This window comes from Pagrus pagrus, assembly GCF_965226575.1.
Source record: "Pagrus pagrus genome assembly, chromosome: 20".
Lineage (NCBI taxonomy): Eukaryota > Metazoa > Chordata > Actinopteri > Spariformes > Sparidae > Pagrus > Pagrus pagrus.
The window spans coordinates 2090827-2115622 of record NC_140207.1 but is presented as its reverse complement, the minus strand read 5'-3'; the positions used below and the strand labels follow the sequence as shown (position 1 = coordinate 2115622).

Here is a 24796-nt window from a genome sequence, read left to right as displayed (position 1 = left end):
ATCTTGATTAAATCAAAAAGTTCCTGTTTTCAGACATGAAGACATCAGCAGACAGATTTACAGTCTTACTTTGTACAGTGTTGGTCTGACTGACTAACACTGGACAGCAGGACAGCTGCTCCTCCACAGAAACACTTCCCTCTGTCTTTCTGAAGAGATAAAGGAAAATCAACCTGATTAGAAATCACAGATCAGTCTGACAAAAGAGAGGACAAACTGTAAACATAAGTATGTCTTCTCCAAGCTCTGAATCTGGACTGAACTCCCAATCACTAACAGTTTGTTTTTGTCCGAGTCACAGTGGAGCAGTTTGCATCATTTGATTTTAGTGAACAAACTTATTTTAATGGGAAATTTTATCACACAAACAAAAAGGAGCACAAAACATGACCTCATTAGCAGCTATTAAAAACTTAAACCATACTGGACAAAGTACATGGCCACGCTTAGTACAATATACCCTCCTCTTTTTTCAACAACTGTGTTTGATAAAAAGGTTTGATGAAGATAAAAACAATGTCAGAGTGAAGATTTTGGGACAGTTTCCATGAGATACTTCCAGCCCTCATCAATGGAGCCTTTTCCTTTGCAAAGATATAGAAGAAATCCTCACTTGTCATTAAAGCAGAACATAAATCCCTCATTTGTGTCATTTATCTATCTGTAAAATACTTGGTGCTCCTCATCCTGACATTCAGTGAAAGTTGTAATTCTTGTCTTTTTAACAGATCATTTGATCATCTGCAGTAAAGACATTGGGACGACTTCTGCTCGTTTTCATGCATCAGTAATTCTTCCATCGCAGCAAAACACGTTGCATCAGCCATCAAACTCCTGAAGGTTTAACTGAGCAAACTAAACACTTTTAAGACTAAATTTCTCTAACAGACAAACAATGAATGAACCTGAAGTATCTCACTAGCCAACAATATTTAGGCTACACCCCATGATGCAACACTCCGGTGTATTCAAGAAGAATATCTGATGTTGACACATAATTGTCTCGTCCCTACGGATAATACAAGTCACAAAGGTTTAAAATGTAATTTACAGAAAAAGTATTTTGTCCTTTATTTGGGCAACTACAGTCACATAATGGTAATGATTTAATTATATAAACTGAAGTTAGTATCAGTTCTCTTACTGTGTGTCTGAGGGTCCAGGTTCAGTACTGAAGTTTGGAGGAAAACCTTTGGACCGGTCACTCTCCATAGACGGACAGCTGGAGACTGGAGACTCTTCTCTCCGTCTGTGGTACTGACTTCTGGAAACACCAACATGTTTGTATTTATTTCATGTCAATACACAAATTGCTGATATTGACAGTTTGGTGATTAAAAACATGGCAGTCTTCTTACTGTGTGTCTGAGGGTCCAGGTTCATTACTGAAGTCTGGAGTAAAACCTTTGGACCGGTCACTCTTCATAGACAGACAGCTGGAGACTGGAGACTCTGCTCCGTCCTCCTCTTCCTCCACACAATCACTCATCTTCTGCACTTCAGAAAGCACTGAGGTAAATATGTAGCACATGGAAGGAGAACAACATGAAGACAAGGAGGACAAACAGGTGAAACAAGATGCAGAGGAGGAGGGTGTAAAATGGAGATGGTGAAGCCTGCAGACTCATCACCCAATGTGATGCTAAACAAAAGTGACATTTACAAAGATCGGCCATGTCTCTGTCTAATTAAAGGGACGTCCCTCAGTGTGATGTCCTGCTCTGTCCACTCAAAGTCTCCACTTCCTGCCTGCAGACGTTATTTCTTTATTGTTGTCATGTACCTGGATCACTGCTCAGGTTTTTAGTGAGGTCACTTTATGACAATAATTGTTTTGTCTACTTTACATTTGTTGAAGAGTCCTACAATAAATAACAGCTTTTAATATGTTTTAAATACAAACAAGTTTATAACAACTCATGTTAAATAGTAAATTATGTAAATAAAATCTAATAAAATGATTGTTCTGGAATCTTTCACTTGAAATTTCTACAGAAAACATTTTGTGTCTTTGCAACTGGGTTTCATCTTTTAAATGTCGGAGGTTAAATGTCTGAAAGAATCTAGTTCTTAGTGTTAAGTTATAACAAAATATGTTAATACTGAAACAGCAATCTGGATCCTTCTGACCAACAGGACAGTACAGGATCTACTTTGGTACAACACAATATCTTCAATGAGCGAACAGTGAAGTCCAAGTCCATAAAACAGACTTTAATCGAGGCTTCATTAGTGAAAACTTTTACTGTTGAACTATTTTGTCAGGTGAAGCTGAAGTGGCAGACAAGCTATTGACAATAAAATTCATAAAACAAAACTGCTGTCGTCTTCTGGACTTGAGTCAGTCTGAGAAATAAGCAACACAACACTGACTGAGCTCAGAGCACAAGAGTCACGAGAAAAGTCTGTTGAAGAGGCTCAACCCAGACTGAGGAAGGAGGAAGTAACACACACACACACACACACACACAGCTCCTGCTCAGTTTTCTTTAAATATGAGCTTGTTGTCTCTTGTTCAATGTGAATTTTGTAGCCGATCCCGCTGTACTCACAGATGAATCAGAGACTTTGACTGTAAAACAATAATGTAGAAATAAAACTCACCCTGCCTCAGATGTCTTTTCCTCCACCTGCTGCTCTGTTGACTCAAAATGGAGTCTGAACACTTTCACTTTCATGTCCCCTCCCGTCAGTGTTGCTCCTCCTCTTGTCATTTAATGGAAATCACTTGTGTACTTTTTCTGTGTCTCCATGATGACCTCCCTCTGCTGGAACAGCTCAAACTAACATATAAACCAAACACAGCAAACTGAGTTCAGATCACTGTCAGACAAACTTCAGCTCTGGAGCAAGTGTAGTGGAGAGTAAAATATGTGTGTCTGTTGTGTGTTGAGTTGTGCAGCCTGCTGTGTATTTAAAGTGTGTTCACTGCAACAGTCACATCACCTTCATGTAAAGGTAAAGTGGTGAATGTGCCGTCTGATATTATTTCTTAGATATAATCCTGATGGCTGCGCTGAAAAGTTACAGAAGCATGCAGGAGAATCATGTTTCCCCTTAAACACTGTGTAAATGTGTGAGTGTGCCACTATCACATGTGTCCGTGTCACAGGTTTGAGTCCAGCTCGTGTCCCTGTGTGACTGTGTGAAAAACACACTGTTGTGTTTGAGTCTCAGCTCATTGTTGATGATGCAGCAGCGCCGCCTGCTGTCCAAAGCAACAAACTAGCAGCTGAGGTCACGTCTGCTCTGTATCTGCTGTATCTTACCATCAGCTTTCATCACTCAGCTGATGGTTTTATAAGGCCTTGTTGAGGGCGTGCTGCAGGCCCCTCAGCACCCCCACTTCCTGTGTCCATGTGTTGGACAGTCTTACAGCAGACACACTCATGTTGCATGTACAGCTCACTGAGAGGAAGCTCACTCTGGCCAGTGCACATGGATTTCATCACACTTGTCTTGTGTCTGTGGATGAAACACAAACATGTCTTTATTTACTGTCCACGTTCAGGTTCAGGAGGAATCAGGTCCAAATATTTGTCTCATACAAATGTTTTGTTGTTTCTTTATTCAACTCAACAAATGTGTAGTTTGTAACTCTGGTTTTTATGTAAATGTAAAGTTTTACTCTCGTTCTCTCTTGTTCTCAAATGAAAGGAGTTTTAGGACATTGCTGTGTTTTATTATTTTGTATTATTTGTAATTATTTTTCATAATGTGCAAGAGAGCAGAGAAACACTTTGAGCAGGAAGAAAATCAGCTTTGAGTCCAATAACAACAACAACAACAACAACAACAATAACAATAATAATAATAACAATAATAATCTTTATTTCTACAGCAGCTTTAAAAACAAAGTCCTTGGACAGACAAGAAAAAGCAGGAAACTCCTGAAGACAACATCCCAGAATAATCACTCCACAGTCGAGCCAGTCACAATGAAGCCTCGTCTGAGGTGAGTTAAAACAAGAAGGCACAACACAAAATGTCAACATGAGTCATTACAAGTAAAAAGGAATAAAAGCGATAAAACAGGCAACATGACAGAGAAAAGCCGACGCAGAGATAAATAAAAGAAGACGATGTCACATCAGAGGATCTAAAATCTAAGAACCATTCTGCATCTCAGCAGTTCAACACAGCAGCTGTCTGCTTTTCCCCGTGTCCCAACACAAAGTTTCAGTTTTGGTCCTCTGAGGGAAAAAGTTTGTGAGAAAGAAGTGAGGAGCCACATTATCTTCTCTCTGAACTCCTCCCCTCGTCCTGCAGGACCTCTGCTGTCCAGCAGGAGGCGCTACAACTCCACAGAAACATCAAGCACACCTGCTGTTTCTCTTTCTGGAGAGCGACCTCTGTTCTCTGCTCTCATCTCCTTTCCTTTGTTTGTTTCCTAACCTCCTCTCTCCTCTTTGTCTCCTCTCTTCTGTCTCTCGTCTCCGTCTTCCTCCTCTTTTCCTTCCTCGTGTGTTCATTCATTGATTCACATGTTTTGCTGATGATCAAGAAATTATGAACTTTTACAGCGACTCTCCTTAAATCAGTGTGAAAGCAGCCCCGCTCTCTGAAACAGAAACAATTAGTGACATTCAGCTGTTTGTTTGTTTGTTTGTTTGTTTGTTTGTTTCTCATCTTTTCTGTCCTTTCAGGTTTTGTCTCTTGTCTTGTGGGGAGAAGTAGGCCGTCTGTCTGTGCTCGGCCTGCAGACAGACGTCAGCCTGATGATAAAGAGTTATTTATAAATGGGAAGAGACCGAGGATTAATCTCCAGAAACTTTCTACAACAACAAGTAAAGGTGGGCTCTCCCTGTCCAATGTGGAGTTGTACAGTTTGGCCTTTGACACTGGACTAATGACAGTAATAACCACTGAGGATGGACCGGAACAGAACCAGAGCTTACTGCCCCCTTCAGTCCACTTGAGGTTTCATCACAAAACACCCTCTCTCTGAAAAAGCCCGGGAGATTTTACATCACTCAAAGAAAGTCTGGAATAAACTTCACAAGTTATTAAAGATTTCACACTATAAGCGACCTGACTCTTCACCTTGGAGCAACGCTGCAGTTAAAGGAGGGAAAAAGGGCTTTTTAGGGATTCCTGGCTGTCGGTGGTGTAAGAAATATATCCAACCTTATTAATGATAACACATTCAAATCTTTTCAAGAACTCAGTCCACAGTTGACCCTAAAAGATAGATCAGATCTCTGGAGATATCTGCACATACGAAGTAGGTTGGGGAGTGTAATTAAGCAGTTTCCTGGGGATGATAATATGGTACAGTCCTACTTTAAATGACCTAAAAATAAACAGTCAGCCTCAACATTTTACAAGATAATTGTGAATTCAATGTATGGCAGCTGTGAGAATCTAATATGGCAGAGGGATCTGAATGTGAACATTGACGAGGACTCGTGGGCAAAGATCATCTCCAGTGCAGGCTGGTTCACAAGAGAAGCCAGAGGCACATTTATACACTGTAAGATACTTCATCGTTATTACTTTACACCTGTCCGCCTTCATAAAATGGGTTTACTAGAAAATAGTTTGTGCTGGAAATGTAAAGGGCAGATGGCACCTTCATCCATGTAATGTGGGCCTGCCCTCTGGTTCTGCCCTTCTGGAAGGAAATCATTAAAGCAATACAGGAGTGGCTGGGTCCACCTAGGCCTGAATCAATTCAACTTTGCCTCCTGGGGGACAGGTCGCGTTTACCCACAATATCCAAGCCAGCATCTGCCCGAGCTCTAACAGGCTTTATTTCAGCTGCTAGGATTATCCTCCGCCACTGGAAAAGTCAAGTCAGACTGGAATATAGAGAGCGGGTTAAGTTAATGACAGTGAACGCATCATCTGAGTTAATGTTAGCTCACCTACACAACCATAAAAAGTCATATCAGCTGTCTGGAACAAGTTTTTGTCTTTCATTAAAGGAGACATGTCACAGGAGCAGGACATTATATTTTGGAGAAATGTATTTGCCTTCGGGTGTTTGTCTGTCTTTGACTTCTTGACTGTTTCATTTTCTGTTAGTTATTATGGCGTAAGGACGGGCTCTCTCTTTTATTTATATATTTGGACTTTTCTTTAGTTGCTGAGTGTGTCAGTGGATGACTTTTTCATAGACTGGTATTGTGCTGGTGGACTCTGAAATCATTAATGTTATGGGCAGTGTGAAGATGATGCTGTGCTTCTGTTTAGTCTGTTTTTTTTTCTCCATATTTGTACGTTTGTGTTCATTTTCATGTTGATTGAAAAACTAAATAAAGACTTAAATAACAGAAAACAATGACGTTTGTTGTTGATCATGTGATGTGAAAACCAGCAGGGTCTCACATAAAACTCTGATAAACTTCAGGATTTGTTGGTTTTCTGTCAAAATCAAGATAGTTTTATATTTCTGTGTACTTCTAATTGTTTTACAGACATGATTAATGAATATAAAGTGTAGAATCAGCATGTTAAACACATCTTTTTAATATCAAACATTATAGAAAGATGAAATATGAAGCTGCTGACTTTGCACCAAAATCCAGACACAAGTCAGTCCAGAAGATTCAGTAAAGCCTCGATTGAATCAGACTGTGTTCAGATTTGATCCACTTCATTTATTATAAAATGACAAACAGCTGATATTAGTGGTAATAAGCAGAAGTTCACTCTGCAATATCAACTTCTACTGTTCATCAGAAACATGTGGAAATTAACTGCACTACTCCATCGATCCACAGGGTGGAGCTGCAACAGGAAGCAGAACACAAAGATCCAGTTAAATGTGTTAATCTGCAGTTATGTTGTCATAAAGAGAGCTGATCTGGAGACAGTGAGGGATGTAACTAAGTACATTTACTCAACAACTTTAGATGAGTACAGTTCTGAGGTATTTGTACTTTACTTGAGTATTTCTTTTTACTCCACTACTTTGATTTAATAACTTTAGTTACTTTGCAGATTACATGCTGCATCAGAGCCAAAGAGGAAGCTGCATGTAATCTGATAAACTGCCACCAATGATGTCACTCAGTGGCTAAATTGCATTGTGGGTAATGTAGGCACCAGGTTTTGAAAAGGAAGAAGAATGTGTGGAATAAAAAAGGTGATATCTGGTTCTGCTGGGTCGATTTGGATCATTTGTCTTTTAAACTGTCCATAATGAGTCCAGCAGTGTCATTACCCACAATGCCACTTTCCAGTTCCTCCCATTTACAAATCACATCTAACTGATTTAAGTGCAATTTGTCAATTTCCTTTTTAAGGTTCTTTTTTCTCTTCAACATGTAATTATGAGCCAAATATCAGACTGATGCAATAAAACAACTGTTTATGTGCCACTTTGTGTTTGATTGTAATTCTTGGTGAAATCATCGTCCATAGAAAAAGCTTCAGCTCTCAGTGACACAATAGATCTGGAAGATGAGTCTGATGAACTGGTACATTTGTCTGTTTTATGGCCTCATGCAGAACTTAATATCACATGTGCTGATCTTTACATTAACTTCAGACTTGTGTGCGTGAGGACGAGCAGTAAAGGATTTCCTCCGCATTTCTAGATTCAGTCCTGAACTGTAAGTTCACTTCTCATTGTTCATATTACACCAGGTTGTGCTGTCCCTCAATCTGTCATCATTCATGTCCATATATTTTACAGGTTCGATGTTTCACCAAACATTTGTGATATAAAATGGCCCCATACAGCTCGTCTGTCCTGATCCAAGTCTCCAGATTCCTGCTCTTTCCTGCTGATTTCTTCTTCTGGAAAATGACAATATTTAGCAAAATATTCCTGAAAACAAAAATCTTCCCTTAAAAACTTTATAATGTAAAATAAATATAATCAGGTTTCTACGTTTACACACTTTTTTCATGCTCCTATGTTTTATTGTTGATGGTCCCAGTGGGACTGAAACTGCAACTGTGCATCACAACCTTGTTCTGTGTTGTTGGACACATCTGAAGTGTGTTTCTGCTGTGAGGACATCAAGTTTTTAAATGCTCACTTTGTCTACATGGAAACAATGTTTTTCAATTCAAGTCAAAGCAGAGCTGAGACAGAATTTAAAGCATTAATAAAAGACATTACCACCAAAATATGTGACTCTGCTGTTTAATATTTGTGCATTGTTTGTTTGTTTGACAACATTTCCATCATATGAGAAGACTGTGTTACAAAACTATACAAATACTAAATAACATCAGTGAAATCAACATGTTCGTCCTTTCATGGTCATCAGTTACAGCAACACAACAATGCCATCATTTATTACATCATATATTACATCATAAATTCATCTGTTAAAATGTTGATTTTTGCCTCGATAGATTAACCTGTTGAGGCTCTTTGTGTTGAGAAGATGCGAGTGAATAAAAGAATAAAGGTCCAGGTTCCAGGTGGAGGAGGTGTCTGAGTGTGGAGCAGAAGGAGTGGAGGAGTGTCAGTGTGTCTGCAGAGACTGTGTAGAAGGACAGAGCAGCAGCAGAGCAGTCCAGATACACTGATGATACTCTGTCACATCCACAGGAACACAGGGATGATGCTGGACTGGACATTGTGTGTGACAGTGGAGCTGATCTCAGAGCAGTTCACACTGCAGCACTGACAGTCATCTCCACTTGTTGTGATTGGTCCGTCAGTCACTGCTGGATGAAGCTCTCCTCTCCACTCCACCTCCCAGTAACACGGCCCAGTCAGAGCCTCTCCACCCACCAGCTGATGGTGCTGCTTCAACCTCTCTGGACCATCAGGACACAGCTGATCCTCTCGACACCTCCACCTTCCTCACGGTAGATAAGACTCCCAGCTGATGAGAGAAGCAGAGAGACAGTAGAAGTGATAAATGAGTGTTGACAGAGACTCCCTCCATCAGCTGTCAGTCAGTGATATAAAGACCAGCAGGACTTCAGTCCTGTTCAGACCACAAGTGGAGCGGCTGTGTAGCGTAGCCAGCTTCCTTTCAGCTCTCATGTTAACGTGTTGGAGTGAAGCTCACAGACCTGCAGACACTTTGGACATCAAGTGTGTTCACTCTGCAGGTTTCACTGAAGGACACAGTGGAAATAAACTGCTGACAGTCCCTGAACGCATCATGACTGCAGGAACAGAGAGAGACTCACAGCTCACTTTAATGATGATTTACTGCTGTTAAAAACCAGAGTCTCACTCACATTTAAATATTTCATCTACTTTGGAAACATCACATGACAAATATGTAAATATGGAGTCTGTTATAAAAATATTTGGACAAATCAAATGACACATGGGCAGATATAAACATAACGTTAAAGGTCCTACACTGAACAGTAAAACATCAGCTGTGGTTTGTGGACTTCAGCAGAGGTTCTGGTCTGTATACGGACCGCATGGTTACTAAATGTAATGATGGTTCTCTGAAATAAGAGCCAGTGATTTGCAGGCTTCAGTCAGACTGATCTGAGAGCTGTGACAAAGATGAACTGATCAGTTGTTCAGTGTTGAAATGAGAGAACAAACACTTTGAGATCAGATTTGATGCTCCGACAGTTTGATGAATGAGGACACTGTCTCTATACATCCTGTGATGCTGTCAGCTGTGATCCAGCTTTATTTCCTGTAGACATGAACACAACAACAACAGTCGTCTTCACATCAACTCAAACACACCATCACAACAAGCTTCTGGCTCGTCTGATTGGCTGACTGCTCTCTCTCTCTGTCTTTCTGTCCAATCATGAAGCCTGTCACCGTTCTCCTCTCACAGCTTCACTGAGGAAAGCAGGAAATACTGGATCTTTACTTTGATACTGTGTTTAGTACAATACTGCTGAAACCAGCATGAACTGACTCCAACCCTCTACTGACCTCAGAGTCTCCAGTCTACAGTCTGGACTCTTCTTCAGATCACACAGCAGCTTCAAGCCTGAACCCTTCGGGTTGTTGAACCTCAGGTCCAGCTCTCTCAGATGGGAGGGGTTGGATTTCAGAGCTGAGGCCAGAGAAGCACAGCTGATCTCTGACAAACTGCAGCTCCTCAATCTGAATAAAGAATAAATGATGGAGATTAAAATCAATTTATAATGCAATCAGATGTGTTCAGGTTTTAAATGTGTAGCTCAACATTACTGTGTCCAACATTCATACAGCTGTTCATGTCAACACAGATTAATAACATGCTGCTGATCTCAGTCAGGTCTGTTATTAGAGGTGAAAAACTGAATTTTGTTTTAAACATCTTTTGAAAATATGCTTTGATCTGTGTGTGTTCTGTAGGATCAATATCAATGATCAGACATTATTTGTGAAAACACATTGACATCAACAGAAATCAAAATATTTCTACTTCAGCTTCTCAACTTTATCAATTTAAATCAAATGTTAGTTCAGTTCTTCTGTTAACAGATTAAATCATAAACATTAATTAACTTTAACAACTAACTGAACATTTTCTACAGTTTCTTCAAGAAACAGAAGTCTTTTGTGACTGAAGAAGAAATTTAGTTTGTGAAAATTGAAAATATGAACCAAAGGAAATCTATAACATTATCAATGTAAGTTATGTATGAATGTAAACTCAAATATTAGTTAGCAGTAACAGAGTCAGTGAACTGACCTCAGAGTCTCCAGTCTACAGTTTGGACTCTGTAGAAAATCACACAGCAGCTTCACTCCTGAATCCTGCAGCTTGTTGTCACTCAGCTCCAGCTGTCTCAGATGGGAGGGGTTGGACTTCAGAGCTGAGGCCAGAGAAGCACAGCTGATCTCTGACAACCTGCAGCCACTCAATCTGAATAAAGAATAAATGATGTAAGTTTAGAAGACAATGTTCCTGCTTGAAATCATTCAGTGTTTAATAATCTGTTCAGAGCTGAAGAAGGTTCAGAACGAAGAAGTTTAGAAAATGGAAACTCCAAACACCTGAACCCAACAGGATGCAGGTTCAACACTGTCAAATACACAAAGTGACAAACCAAGTATATGGTTACTCAAGGTGCCTAAATGTGTCCAGTTCATCACTGAGGAAGTCAGTGGTAGAGTTTATGATTTGAATTCTTGGATATTAAAAAAGCTGGTGTGCAAATTTTTATTATGGTCCCAGTAATATTTGTTGTTAGTGTGCACTGAAGTAGCAGATCACATGATATTTTGATACAGATGAAGTCGTTCACTGTGGATTTCAAAATGGGCTCTGAACTGAACTCAGTTTCCCAGAATTCCCCAGTCTTCACACCTAGGTGCAAAGTCATCTTTGAGCTAATATTGGTCAGGGTGACAGACCCCCCTCTGACCGGAAAGTCAAAACTCCAGCTCCTTCCTTTGTTCGCTCTCTTTTCTCTTCTCCAAGTGCTTCTCCACCTCTCTTCTCCACGTCTCTCCCCACGGGGCTGCCTGCCTTCAAGATCTCTTCTCCTGCATTCTTCTGGGCCTAACAGCTGCTGAGCTCTGCAAGCTACATTTCCAGCAGGCCCAAAGAACTTATCCTCACTGCAGCGACACAAGGTCCGGCTCGTATTCCAGATCAGTTATCACTATCAGCTGCGACGCAAAGCTTGCCAGCTAAAACCACAATCTGAGGAACACCAAGCACGTTAGCACCGAGCTGCTATCCCTGCAAAGAAAAGGGAGTGACCATGTTCCTCCGTCTGCTGTCTTTCGTCAGATCTTGCACAGCAGAACAGCATTGTTCAACATTGGAATCCCAACCTTCTCCTGCTTGGCTCATCAGCCAAGGAACCACCAGCACCTTTTCTTCAAAAATTGGTAACGTTGAACTGGGCCTAGATAGCAAAGCATAGCACGGCTAAACACAGAACTGTTTAACTCTGGTTGATGTAATGCACATGTGTTCTAGGGCTGCCACGATTAGTCGACTAGTCACGATTACGTCGACTATTAAAATCGTCGACAACTAATTTAATAGTCGACGCGTCGTTTTGTTTTTTTTAAACTTTGTTTTCTCTCTCTGCTGCGGCACCTTCCACTGCCGCGTCTGCCTTTCTGTCATTGACACACATGCGCAGTAGTGGTAATCTGGGTCAGCCGTGGTGTCACCTGAAGTTATACCAGACGGGCTCTCTGGTATCATGGCTACCCGGCGGCAACGGAGCTCAAAAGTGTGGGAGCATTTTAAGAAAACAAAAGAAAAAAGTGTGCGGTGCAATATCTGCAAGACAGAACTTGCCTTTCACGGCGGCACAAGTGCGATGCACGAGCTCCTGAAAAGGAAGCACGTTGTGGCTGACAACGACGATGAAGAGGGACCGTCGTCTCGTTAAGCTAACTGGCTAGTTAGCTGCTAACATTAGCGTAAACAGAGAGCTAACTTACTACTTACTCATATTGATAGCTGTAAACGTTAACATTAGCGATGACGATTTGATTCATTAGCCTTAGGAACAAGAGCCTTGTGCAGTTTGGGATTATATAGAGTCAGAGTGTAGTAAAGTTGAATACAGTTCGTTGTGAGCACTGAGCACAAAATGCACTTTTGTTATATTCAGGGATGCAAACAGCGCGCCGAAAAGCGCAACTCGCTTTTTTCGTGGCCAATTAGGAGACTTGTGTGAATCGTTCAGATCCGAAGACTTTTGTTTTGGGGGGCGCGTCTCAGCTCGGGTCAGTAAAATTAACAGGCTGACAGTGACAATCACGTGAAACTGAGGCGAACTCATTCATGGTTGCCTCTGATTATACTGATAATAGCCTACCTATTAGCTTCCAATGTAGACGCGAGACATGCGCGCTCACAACCCAAAGCAGCGCCGTTTTTCCCCCCGTGCATGTCCGTGGAGCTGTGCGCCGCGGACGTGCACGGTTCCCTACGTTGCTGTGTCAGGCAGGTGTTTCCCACGGAGCTCTGCCCCGTTTCAAAGGTGAAGGAAGCCCTAAGTGGAAAGACGTTGCCTCCGTGATGTAGAATGTGTTTTATAGAAGAGAAACACACATTTCAGGACCGCTGACTTGTATCATCAGAACAGACACATGTAAACACAGAGAGCTGAAAATCACTGGACATGTCTGTTGGGATTATACAAATCAACAGTGTAAAGTAGAGCTGTCAAGATGTATGCAGTAGTTAATTATTGCATATCCTACTGTACCTATCACTCCTATTGTTTCTGATGTACAGGTGCATGAGAATGTCATGGGAGAGTGTATTAAGGCCTATGTCACTAGTAGTTAGCATATACCTTAAACACTTCAAGCTGAAAGCTAATGATTGTTATATAAGAGCAGCTGCATGCTGGTGCGATAAACTGTATGTTATACATTCAATTTACGTATGATCCGATTAGTCGACTAATCGAAAAAATAGTCGGTGATTAGTCGACTATCAAAATAATCGTTTGTGGCAGCCCTAATGTGTTCAATCTGTGTTTTTGTTCCCTGTTTTGATGTTATTGTGATCTCAGGTCAGGTTATTAGTAGTTTGCTTTGCTACACAGCTAATTTGATGTTAGTTGAATTATGCTTCACAGAGACTCAGGGTCTGCAGCAGTAACAGAGTCAGTGAACTGACCTCAGAGTCTCCAGTCTACAGTTTGGACTCTGTAGAAAATCACACAGCAGCTTCACTCCTGAATCCTGCAGCTTGTTGTTGTCCAGCTTCAGCTCTCTCAGATGGGAGGGGTTGGACTTCAGAGCTGAGGCCAGAGAAGCACAGCTGATCTCTGACAAACTGCAGCTCCTCAATCTGAATAAAGAATAAATGATGTAAGTTTAGAAGACAATGTTCCTGCTTGAAATCATTCAGTGTTTAATAATCTGTTTAGAGCTGAAGAAGGTTCAGAATGAAGAAGTTTAGAAAATGGAAACTCCAAACACCTGAACCCAACAGGATGCAGGTTCAACACTGTCAAATACACAAAGTGACAAACCAAGTATATGGTTACTCAAGGTGCCTAAATGTGTCCAGTTCATCACTGAGGAAGTCAGTGGTAGAGTTTATGATTTGAATTCTTGGATATTAAAAAAGCTGGTGTGCAAATTTTTATTATGGTCCCAGTAATATTTGTTGTTAGCGTGCGCTGAAGTAGCAGATCACATGATATTTTAATGCTGTTTTAATCAAAAAGGTTATATCCTGACACGTCAGAGTGAGTAAAAAGACTTCATGTAAGTCTTCAAGTCAAAAAAGTCAAACTGTAAAACCGCAGTTTATTTTTTCCATCAGGTACCAAAATGCTGCCACACGAACGATTTAAAAGTGGCAAAGGCATCTTCTGTGTTAATTTCGAGTTCAACGTCAGACACGTTTTAAAAAAATGAGATCTCGTGCCACAAGATCTCGTCACACCCGAGATATTAACAGGAGAAATTACACAGCAGGTGAAAGACTTAAAAATTGGGAAAGACTCCTGTCTCACTTCCTGGTAGACAGGACATAGACACCTGAACATAACAAGATGAAAGTTAAAATACAACTATTAGTTATGTAAAGATATAGTGGAGTCACGGTGTCCTGAACCCAGAATGACGTCACACTCTCAGTGTGTGTGTTGCGATCTGAGCTGTGTGCATGTTAGTGCATGTGAGTGCCTCCCTGTCGCCTCATTTTGGATCCCACTGCTTATCTTGCTAAGATTGGCCCTAGTCTGCCTCTGATTATCTCACCCTGATATTCTTACCCTAACCCAAACCAGTCTCACTCCTCATGTCTGAACCAACAAAGGCAACAGCAGTAGGATCCATAATAACGCCTCTCTGTCGTCCCTGGTACTTTGTTAACATGGTGGCAGGGACACAAACTTTATCATATTACAGCTAAACAGTGAAAATATATTTCTGAGAGAACTAGGAACTTGATTCATATTTGGTCAACACTGCCTCAACACTGACGAACTGCAGCCCCTCAATCTGTATAAAGAATAAATGATGTAGATGAAAATTAATTTATAATCCAATCAGATGTGTTCAGGTTTTAAATGTGTAGCTCAACATTACTGTGTCCTCATCAATGAGCGTTTCTCTAAAATGAGTTCAGATAAGATGAACCTTTCTTGATCCCCTGTAGGAGAAATTCAATTTGACACTGCAGCACAAAGGAACAGTGTGCAAACAATAACAGATAATAGCAGCTCGAGGTAGGAAGTGACTAAGACAAAATTAAATAGAATAAAATGAAAACATACTCCAAAACACACACACACACACACACACACACACACACACACACACAACTTTGTCATTGTGTTATTGTGGATCATCATCAGCCTTCTACAGACATCATCCACATGTCAGCACAACATTCATACAGCTGTTCATGTCAACACAGATTAATAACATGCTGCTGATCTCAGTCAGGTCTGTTATTAGAGGAGAAAAAACTGAATTTTCTTTTAAACATCTTCTTTTGAAAATATGCTTTGATCTGTGTGTGTTCTGTAGGATCAATATCAATGATCAGACATTATTTGTGAAATCACATTGAGATCAACTTTATCAATTTAAATCAAATGTTAGTTCAGTTCTTCTGTTAACAGATTCAATTATAAACATTAATTCACTTTAACAACTAACTGAACATTTTCTAGTTTCTTGAAGAAACAGAAGTCTTTTGTGACTGAAGAAGAAATTTAGTTTGTGAAAATTGAAAATATGAACCAAAGGAAATCTATAACTTTATCAATGTAAGTTATGTATGAATGTAAACTCAAATATTAGTTAGCAGTAACAGAGTCAGTGAACTGACCTCAGAGTCTCCAGTCTACAGTTTGGACTCTGTAGAAAATCACACAGCAGCTTCACTCCTGAATCCTGCAGCTTGTTGCTAGTCAGGCTCAGCACTCTCAGATGGGAGGGGTTGGACTTCAGAGCTGAGGCCAGAGAAGCACAGCTGATCTCTGACAAACTGCAGCTCCTCAATCTGAATAAAGAATAAATGATGTAAGTTTAGAAGACAATGTTCTTGCTTGAAATCATTCAGTGTTTAATAATCTGTTCAGAGCTGAAGAAGGTTCAGAATGTAGAAGTTTAGAAAATGGAAACTGAACCCACCTGAACCTAACAGGATGCAGGTTCAACACTGTAAACAGGGTTCCTACAGGTTTCTTCAAGTTAAATTTAAGACTTTTTAAGACCTTTTTAAGACCATTCATATCAAAAATTAATACCTATTTCTCTGCCTATTTCACGGCGCTACCGGCAAAGAAGAATGAAATCCTTGAATTTCAGAGTGTTAATTTATTCAACAAACAAAAGACGTCCACAGTACTCAAAAGAGATGTCTCAATGTGATTTTATCAATTTAAATCAAATGTTAGTTCAGTTCTTCTGTTAACAGATTAAATTATAAACATTAATTCACTTTAACAACTAACTAACTGGCTGCAGGCTGTCCATAAACTTTTGGTATGCGCAGCGATGGGTCGGGTCCGGGCTATTTTTGGCAAATTTAGGCAATTCTGAGCAACAAACAGGAGAATAGGAAGACAAGACAGTTGACAACAATGCTCATTTTGGACCACTTGAGGATTGAACCCACAACTTCTGGAACCAAAGACTGTCATCTGTCGCTCTGAGCTAATTGGCAAGTGGCAATACAACAGTGGCTTCACAAATTGAGTAAGCCAGTCACTGTTGTGCAGGCAGATTTGAAACCACCAAGACAAAAATCTGAAAATACACATATTGCAGCATGGAGATGTTGGTAATTTTAAAAATTATTGATTTGCTCCATAAGTGAATAACTGGTGTTTAGCTATGTCATTATTGCATTGACTCCAGTTGTTCCCATGAAAGAAAAATTTAAAATGCTGTGAAAAATTCAGTTTTTGACGCTCAATTTTTGATAAATCAAAGGAGGAGAGAGGAAATAGGTTTAAGAAGTTTTACAGTTTTTGAAAAAAAACTGAGTGATGTACTTCATAATTTTTAATAGGTTTAAATGTACAAAAGTTTCTTCAATATTGAGGCTACAGTTTGATGAAAGTTCTGAAGCTGTAGCAAGTATGGTTGATTCGTTATGAATTTTCAAAGATTTGAACTTTAGACGCTTGCTGTAGCACCACCATCAGGACTATTGGCTTGGCTTTACAGCTGAGGTAATCTGGCATGAGACTGGACCTTTGTGCAAAATTTGGTTAGCTTTCGTCCATGGTCCAGTCCAAGCTATTTGTTTTTATTTAATTTAGAGGCTTGCTGTGATGCCACCATCAAGGCAATGGTCTTGCGTTTCCTGTTGAGGGCATCTGACATTTATATCTGTCATCATCATCACCATCATCATCCTTGCTGGGTCTTGAACCCACAACCCCTGACACCAAGCACCAGCTCCTAACTCACTGAGCTAGTTGGCTGGAAGTGAGACCTGCTGTGTAGCTTGATTTGTCGACTCAGGGAGTCACTGTCCGGGCAGCTGTTGTCAAGGCAGATTTCAAAAATGGTCAAAATGTCAGAAATTCCTTGAGTTAAAAAGAATCTGATAATACATAAATTGCATCTTGACAGCATGGAAATGTTGGTGATTTGTTTTTAACTTAAAGTGTTTTGCTTCATAAGAGAAAATTTGATGTTTAAAAATGGCACTCTTACATTGACTCCAGTTGTTCCCATGAGAGAAGAATTGAAAATGTTCTCAAAAATTCAGTTTTTGAGATAGAATTCTGATATTTGCCAAACTCCATCAACCATGACTGCAAAATATTCTCAATTTTTTTCAGGAAGATTGAAGATGTATTTAGCAAGAATTTGATAGTATATGTTTATAGTACTGTTTACAGTCAAACATTTTGCTGCACTGTAGGCTTAATTTTTGATAAATCAAAAATCCGAGAAACAAGTTTTGTGGAGGACGGTCTGAAGATGCTCTTTAGCAAGTTTGGTGACAATTGAGCAAAAATTGTGGGAGGAGATTTATAAGTTTTACAGGTTTTGAAAAAAACTGAGTGATGGACTTCATAATTTGTAATGAGTTTAAGTGGACTAGAGTTTCAGCAGTATTGGGGCTACAGTTTGGTGAAAGTTTCAAAACTGTAGCATATACTGTTGATTTTGTAGGTATTTTTAAAGTTTTTAAATTTAAACGCTTATTGTGCCCCCCCCAGGAGGAATATTGACATGTCCTTGGAATTAAGTAAATCTGGCATGGGGCCAGACATTTCTGTAAAGTTTGGTGAGTTTTCGCCCATGGGAAGTATGACTTCCTCGGAAGAAGAAGAAAGAAAGAATTCCTAGGAATACAATAGGTTCCTGGCAGCTTAGCTGCCCGGACCCTAAAAACACTGAATAGAGTCCTTCAGTGCAGCCTCCTCTGAACACCACAGGATGGAGCCATTTAGATTCACAGAAAATGTCTTAAAGAACTGACATTTCTTCAGATTTATGCTGCTGCTAATCTTCAGAGTTAATTAACTAAACTGTTTAAGTCTCAGTGAAGGGTTTGAATTGAATATACGGAAAAACAAGACAATGAACTGACCTCAGACTCTCTAGAGCACAGTTTTGACTCTCCAGTCCAACAGACAGGAGCTTCACTCCTGAATCCTTCAGGCTGTTTAAACTCAGGTCCAGCACTCTCAGATGGGAGGGGTTGGACTTCAGAGCTGAGGCCACAACTTCACAGTGAGTCTCTGAGAGTCCACAGTCAGAAAGTCTGTCATGACACAGATATTACAAAACTGTTATTATGAAAGAGGACACTTTATATTTACTTCATGCATTTGATGTGAAAACAGTTTGAAACATTTAGTTCTGATTGACATTTGCTATTTACATCAGTGGTTCAACAAACCTTCATCTTATCTGTGTTTGACATGAAACAGTTATTCTCATCACTCTCTAAAACCTGCACACTTTAAATCTTTGTTTTATTTTAATCCTTCAGATTAAGGAAGAGAAAATGTAGTTACATTTGGGTTTCCATGATGTCCACAGTGTCAGTGTGATCTGATCCTATGTCTTTTGCCAAAAAGTTAGATTAGTTTATGCCCAACACAGTGTTAGCATGAGGCTGAGAGTGCCAAAATTAACATCATCGCACGTCTTGTGTCGAGCATGTGGGCTCCACAAATCATGGTGATGAATGATCGTGCACGTCCTGAATTCAACATGGATGAGTTTGAAGTTTGAAAAACCATCTTAGAAATCTACATGATTAATATATTGCCAGCTAATATAGATGTAATTCAGAACAGTTGACTTCTATAAAGACTTTTATGATTTACACTTTTATGGTGTTGCCATTGGTGATTTTGATTTATACACCTACTGTCTTTTCAGATGCTATTGTACATTGCAGTCCTGACCATTCACACTTCTTTATTTATAATGTTGATAATCACATCTGGACTCACTCAGCCTTCCTGCAGTTCCTCACAGCTGGAATCAGTCTCAGTCGTCCCTTCTTTGATGTGTTGTACTTCTTCAGGTCAAACTCATCCAGAACCTCCTCTGACATCTGCAGCATGTAGGCCAGAGCTGAGCAGTGGAACACAGAGAGTTTCTTCTCTGATCTGTTCTCTGACTTCAGGAACTCTTGGATCTCCTGATGAACTGAGTGGTCGTTCATCTCCATCAGACAGTGGAAGATGTTGATGCTTCTGTCAGGAGAGACATCATCTCTGTTCATCTTCTTCAGGTTGTTGATGGCTCTCTGGATGTTTTCTGGACTGTTGTCTGTCTGACCCAGCAGACCTCCTAAGAGACTCTGGTTGGACTTCAGAGAGAGGCCATGAAGGAAGCGAACAAACAGGTCCAGGGGGCCATTTTTACTTTCAAGGGATTTCTCCATGGCGCCCCTCAGGAAGTCATCCAGGGACGGGTAACAGGCTTCATGGCCATCAACGCCTCTACCAAAAAACTTAGAAATCTTCTCATGAACAGATTTTGGTTTTGAGTCCGTGAGTATGAAGTCTTTTAGGAAAGCCTCCAGGACCTCTGTGTTCCTGTTGGTGTGACAGTGGAACATGTAGACTGCAGCCAGAAACTCCTGAACGCTCAGATGAACAAAGCAGTAGACTGTTTTCTGGAAGATCACACTCTCTCTTCTGAAGATCTCTGTACAAACTCCTGAGTACACCGAGGCCTCTGTGACATTAAGACCACACCGCTCCAGGTCTTCTTGGTAGAACATGATGTTTCCTCTCTCCAGATGTTCAAACGCCAGCCTCCCCAGCTTCAGAAGAACTTCCCTGTCAGCCTCCGTCAGCTCCTGTGGACTCGTCTCATGTCCCTCATCATACTTCTGCTTCTTCCTCTTTGTCTGAACCAGCAGGAAGTGTGAGTACATGTCAGTCAGGGTCTTGGGCAGCTCTCCTCTCTGGTCTGCAGTAAACATGTGCTCCAGAACTGTAGCAGTGATCCAGCAGAAGACTGGGATTAGACACATGATGTGGAGGCTCCTGGAGGTCTTGATGTGTGAGATGATTCTGCTGGACAGATCTTCATCATTGAACCTCCTCCTGAAGTACTCCTCCTTCTGGGCGTCAGTGAAGCCTCGTACTTCTGCTACCCTGTCAACACGTGAAGGAGGGATCTGATTGGTTGCTGCAGGTCGGGAAGTTATCCAGACGAGAGCCGAGGGAAGCAGCTTCCCCTCGATGAGGTTTGTCAGCAGCACGCTGACTGATGACTTCTGTGTGACATCAGACACGACCTCATGGTTCTTGAAATCCAGTGAAAGTCTGCTTTCATCCAGGCCGTCAAAGATGAACAGAAGTTTACAGACAGCGAGCTTCTCTGCTGTCACCTTCTGTAATGTTGGATGGAAAACATGGAGGAGCCTGAGAAGACTGTACTGCTCATCTCTGATCAGGTTCAGCTCCCTGAACGAGAGCAGAACCAGCAGACTGACATCTTGGTTTTCGGAGCCCTCTGCCCAGTCCAGAGTGAACTTCTGCACTGAGAAGGTTTTTCCAACGCCAGCGACACCGTTGGTCAGAACCACTCTGATGTGTCTCTGTTGGTCAGGTGAGGCTTTAAAGATGTCGCTGCACTTGATTGGAGTGTCATGGAGGGTCTCCATCTTGGAAGCTGTCTCTAGCTGTCTCACCTCATGTTGGGTATTAACCTCTTCACTCTGTCCCTCTGTGATGTAGAGCTCAGTGTAGATCCTGTTGAGGAGGGTTCCACTTCCTGTTTCATCACTTCCTGTTTTATCACTTCCTTCAGTCACACGTTCACATCTCCTCCTCAGACTGATCTTATGTTCATCTAAAGCCTCCCGCAGAACACTATCAGCTGAAAGAGAAGAAAATATTCTGGGATTAAATTGAGAGCAAGAATCTTGATTAAATCAAAAAGTTTTTGAATGAATGATAATATGAAATGCTTTACATAACACAACAACATAAAAACACAATAAATTAACAGTTCCTTTTTTCAGATATGGTGACAGATGTACAGTCTTACTTTGTACAGTGTTAGTCTGACTGACTATCTGCAGTCTTGTTCTGGATCTTTCTCCACACTGGGGACAGGTGGAGCCTCCTGATGAAGCAGACTGGTCCCAGTATGAAGTGATGCACTGTCTGCAGAACCAGTGTCCACAGCTGGTAGAGACTGGATCCTTCAGGACTTCCTCACACAAAGCACAGCAGGACAGCTGCTCCTCCACAGAAACACTTCCCTCTGTCTTTCTGAAGAGATAAAGGAAAATCCCTCTGATTAGAAATCACAGATCAGTCTGACAAAAGAGAGGACAGACTGTAAACATAAGTATGTCTTCTCCAAGCTCTGAATCTGGACTGAACTCCCAATCACTAACAGTTTGTTTTTGTCTGAGTCACAGTGGAGCAGTTTGCATCATTTGATTTTAGTAAACAAACTTATTTTACTGGGAAATTTTATTGCACAAACAAAAAGGACCACAAAACATGACCTCATTAGCAGCTATTAAAAACTTAAACCATACTGGACAAAGTACATGGCCACGCTTAGTACAATATACCCTCCTCTTTTTTCAACAACTGTGTTTGATAAAAAAGTTTTGAAGATAAAAACAATCTCTGAGTGAAGATTTTGGGACAGTTTCCATGAGATACTTCCAGCCCTCATCAATGGAGCATATATATAGAAGATATAGAAGAAATCCTCACTTGTAATTAAAGCAGAACATAAATCCCTCATTTGTTTAATTTATCTATCCGTAAAATACTTGGTGCTCCTCATCCTGACATTCAGTGAAAGTTGTAATTCTTGTCTTTTTAACAGATCATTTGATCATCTGCAGTAAAGACATTGGGACGACTTCTGCTCGTTTTCATTCATCAGTAATTCTTCCATCGTAGCAAAACACGTTGCATCAGCCATCAAACTCCTGAAGGTTTAACTGAGCAAACTAAACACTTTTAAGACTAAATTTCTCCAACAGACAAACAATGAATGAACTTGAAGTATCTCACTAGCCAACAATATTTAGGCTACACCCCATGATGCAACACTCCGGTGTATTCAAAAAGAGTATCTGATGTTGACACATAATTGTCTCGTCCCTACGTATAATACAAATCACAAAGTTTTTAAATGTAATTTACAGAAAAAGTAGTAGTAGTTTTGTCCTGTATTTGGGCAACTACAGTCACATAATGGTAACGATTTAATTATATAAACTGAAGTTAGCATCAGTTGTCTTACTGTGTGTCTGAGGGTCCAGGTTCATTACTGAAGTTCACAGGTGAAGGTTTGGACCAGTCACTCTTCAAAGACAGACAGCTGGAGACTGAAGACTCTTCTCTCCGTCTGTGGTACTGACTTCTGGAAACACCAACATGTTTCATGTCAATATGCAGTTCTAGATACATAAATTGCTGATACTGACAGTTTGGTGATTAAAAACACGGCAGTCTTCTTACTGTGTGTCTGAGGGTCCAGGGTCAGTACTGAAGACTGGAGGTGGTTCTTTGGACTGGTCACTCGTCATAGACAGAAACCTGGAGACCGGAGACTCTGCTCCGTCCTCCTCTTCCTCCACACAATCACTCATCTTCTGCACTTCAGAAAGCACTGAGGTAAATATGTAGCACATGGAAGGAGAACAACATGAACCAAGGAAGACAAACAGGTGAAACAAGATGCAGAGGAGGAGGGTGTAAAATGGAGATGGTGAAGCCTGCAGACTCATCACCCAATGTGATGCTAAACAAAAGTGACATTTACAAAGATCGGCCATGTCTCTGTCTAATTAAAGGGACGTCCCTCAGTATGATGTCCTGCTCTGTCCACTCAAAACAGAGACTCAACTAACTGCCTGCACACTTTCTCTGTAAGTTGTTGTTTGCTTCCTCGGTTTTTCATGTACCTGGATCACCTGCTCAGGTTTGTGTAGGGCCCTATAAAATCCCTTTTATTTTTTTTCTCAAATTCCGTTTTATTTTTTCCCAAATTCCGTTTTTTCCGTTTTAATTTTTGGGAATCCCGTTTTTTTTTTACCTTTTACTCTTATTTTACAACCAAAAACAGTGTGTTTTAATGTAAATGACTAAAATGAACACAAATTAAAAAGAAATTAATTTAAATTTATTAAGGTGACAAACAACACCTTTCCTCAATACTGTAGTGTACAGTACATTAAAGTCCATCAAAAACAAGCAGCAAGTAATGAAACTTTAGTTGACTTGTCATAAAACAAACACCAAACATTTTAAACTTCTTCAAAAGTAACTTAAATAAGTTATTTAAGCTGTAGGAATAGTTAGTCCTTGTGAGCTACTCTCTCTTCAAGTTTCCCACCTATCAGAAGCCCTTTTTAGATAGAAAAAGCAGCACATTTGCTCCAAGGTAAGGGCGGCAATCTGCCACCTTGTCTTTCTAAAAGGGAGGCCTAATATTCCTCCTTTTCCAAAAGCCGCCACTTGTCCGCCAATAGGGTAGGCGTAAACATGTGACGTGACGTGAAGCACGAAGTTGGGCAGTGAACAGTGACAACAAATTTGTCTTCAAAATAAGAGCTTTACATTGCACCCCATTGGATTTTAGAACTGGGTTCTTAGCAGGGGGCTTTTAATTTGAAAGTAGCGACCGTTCGTAGCTTGCTGCTACGCACAACAAGCTGACAGCAGCTACTAGCTGTTTAGATGTGTCTGCTAGCTAGACAGAGCCATGGGCGGCCGCTTCGCCATGCTTACATTGTTTTGAAGGGGGAGGGGCTCAGTCTGTGGAGGGGGCTTGTTGTGCCACACAGATTTGCTTCCCTCCGTGCAGTTTTCCCCACACATACGTTCCTCTTCCACACAAAAACAGCATTTCAGTGAAATTATGTCAAATTCCACGATATTCCGTGTTAAAAAATAGATTCCGTTTTAATCGGCCAATTCCGCGATTACGTCCGCGATTCCGTGATCGCGGAAATCATAGGGCCCTATTTGTGGTGTGATCAATTTATGAGCTTCTCTCTGTTATTCTTTGCTCAATAGACTGTAACCTCACTGAATAGTCCTGCAATAGATGACATGTTTTCATTCATTCATTGGAGAGACCAGAATTCCATCAGTTACCAAAAAAACGGTCACGAGCCTGGGCAAGATCTTTGACAGCTCCCTGAAGGACTCAGCTGCCATACAACAAACTAAGAGCAACCTGACCACCACAGCAATTGACAAATCTGGTCTCCCAGGAAAATTCAAAGCCTGGATCTACCAGCATGGAGTCCTGCCAAGAATACTGTGGCCCCTGTTAGTCTATGAAGTACCAATAACAATGGTAGAGGCTTCAAGCCTCGGAAGCACAAAGGGAACTGTTAAACAGGCCCATTACATGTCAAGAAGTTAAAGAGGCTATCAACACTTTACCAAACAATAAGGCCCCTGGACCTGATGGTCTAACCTCAGAATTTTATAAAACATTTGTTGACTTGTTAATCAGCCCTTTGCTTAATATGCTATCATATTCCTTTGA

At 40.7% G+C, this 24796-nt stretch overlaps 1 protein-coding gene and 1 long non-coding RNA gene across 3 annotated transcripts in view; both read right to left on the bottom strand.

The window, feature by feature from the left end:
* Window positions 1-24796, bottom strand: part of LOC311249800 (uncharacterized protein) — a 52121-nt gene that overhangs the window by 21289 nt on the left and 6036 nt on the right. Inside the window, exons 2-9 of the mRNA XM_084341116.1 lie at window positions 22756-22906; window positions 22538-22657; window positions 21314-21540; window positions 19258-21142; window positions 18384-18557; window positions 15657-15830; window positions 1145-1264; window positions 70-149 (exon numbers count right to left, since the gene is read on the bottom strand). Of these exons, the coding sequence (XP_084197242.1) occupies window positions 70-149; window positions 1145-1264; window positions 15657-15830; window positions 18384-18557; window positions 19258-21142; window positions 21314-21540; window positions 22538-22657; window positions 22756-22886 (2911 nt within the window). The 5' untranslated portion in view covers window positions 22887-22906. The remainder of the gene's footprint in view (window positions 1-69; window positions 150-1144; window positions 1265-15656; window positions 15831-18383; window positions 18558-19257; window positions 21143-21313; window positions 21541-22537; window positions 22658-22755; window positions 22907-24796) is intronic.
* Window positions 8083-9910, bottom strand: LOC311249240. Of its 2 annotated transcripts, none has more exons than XR_014621144.1 (2): window positions 9830-9910; window positions 8083-8792 (listed from the first exon to the last, which is right to left on the bottom strand). It is a non-coding gene; the product is annotated as an uncharacterized lncRNA (long non-coding RNA). The 2 variants fall into 2 exon arrangements; XR_014621145.1 differs by lacking the exon at window positions 9830-9910 and adding an exon at window positions 9632-9812.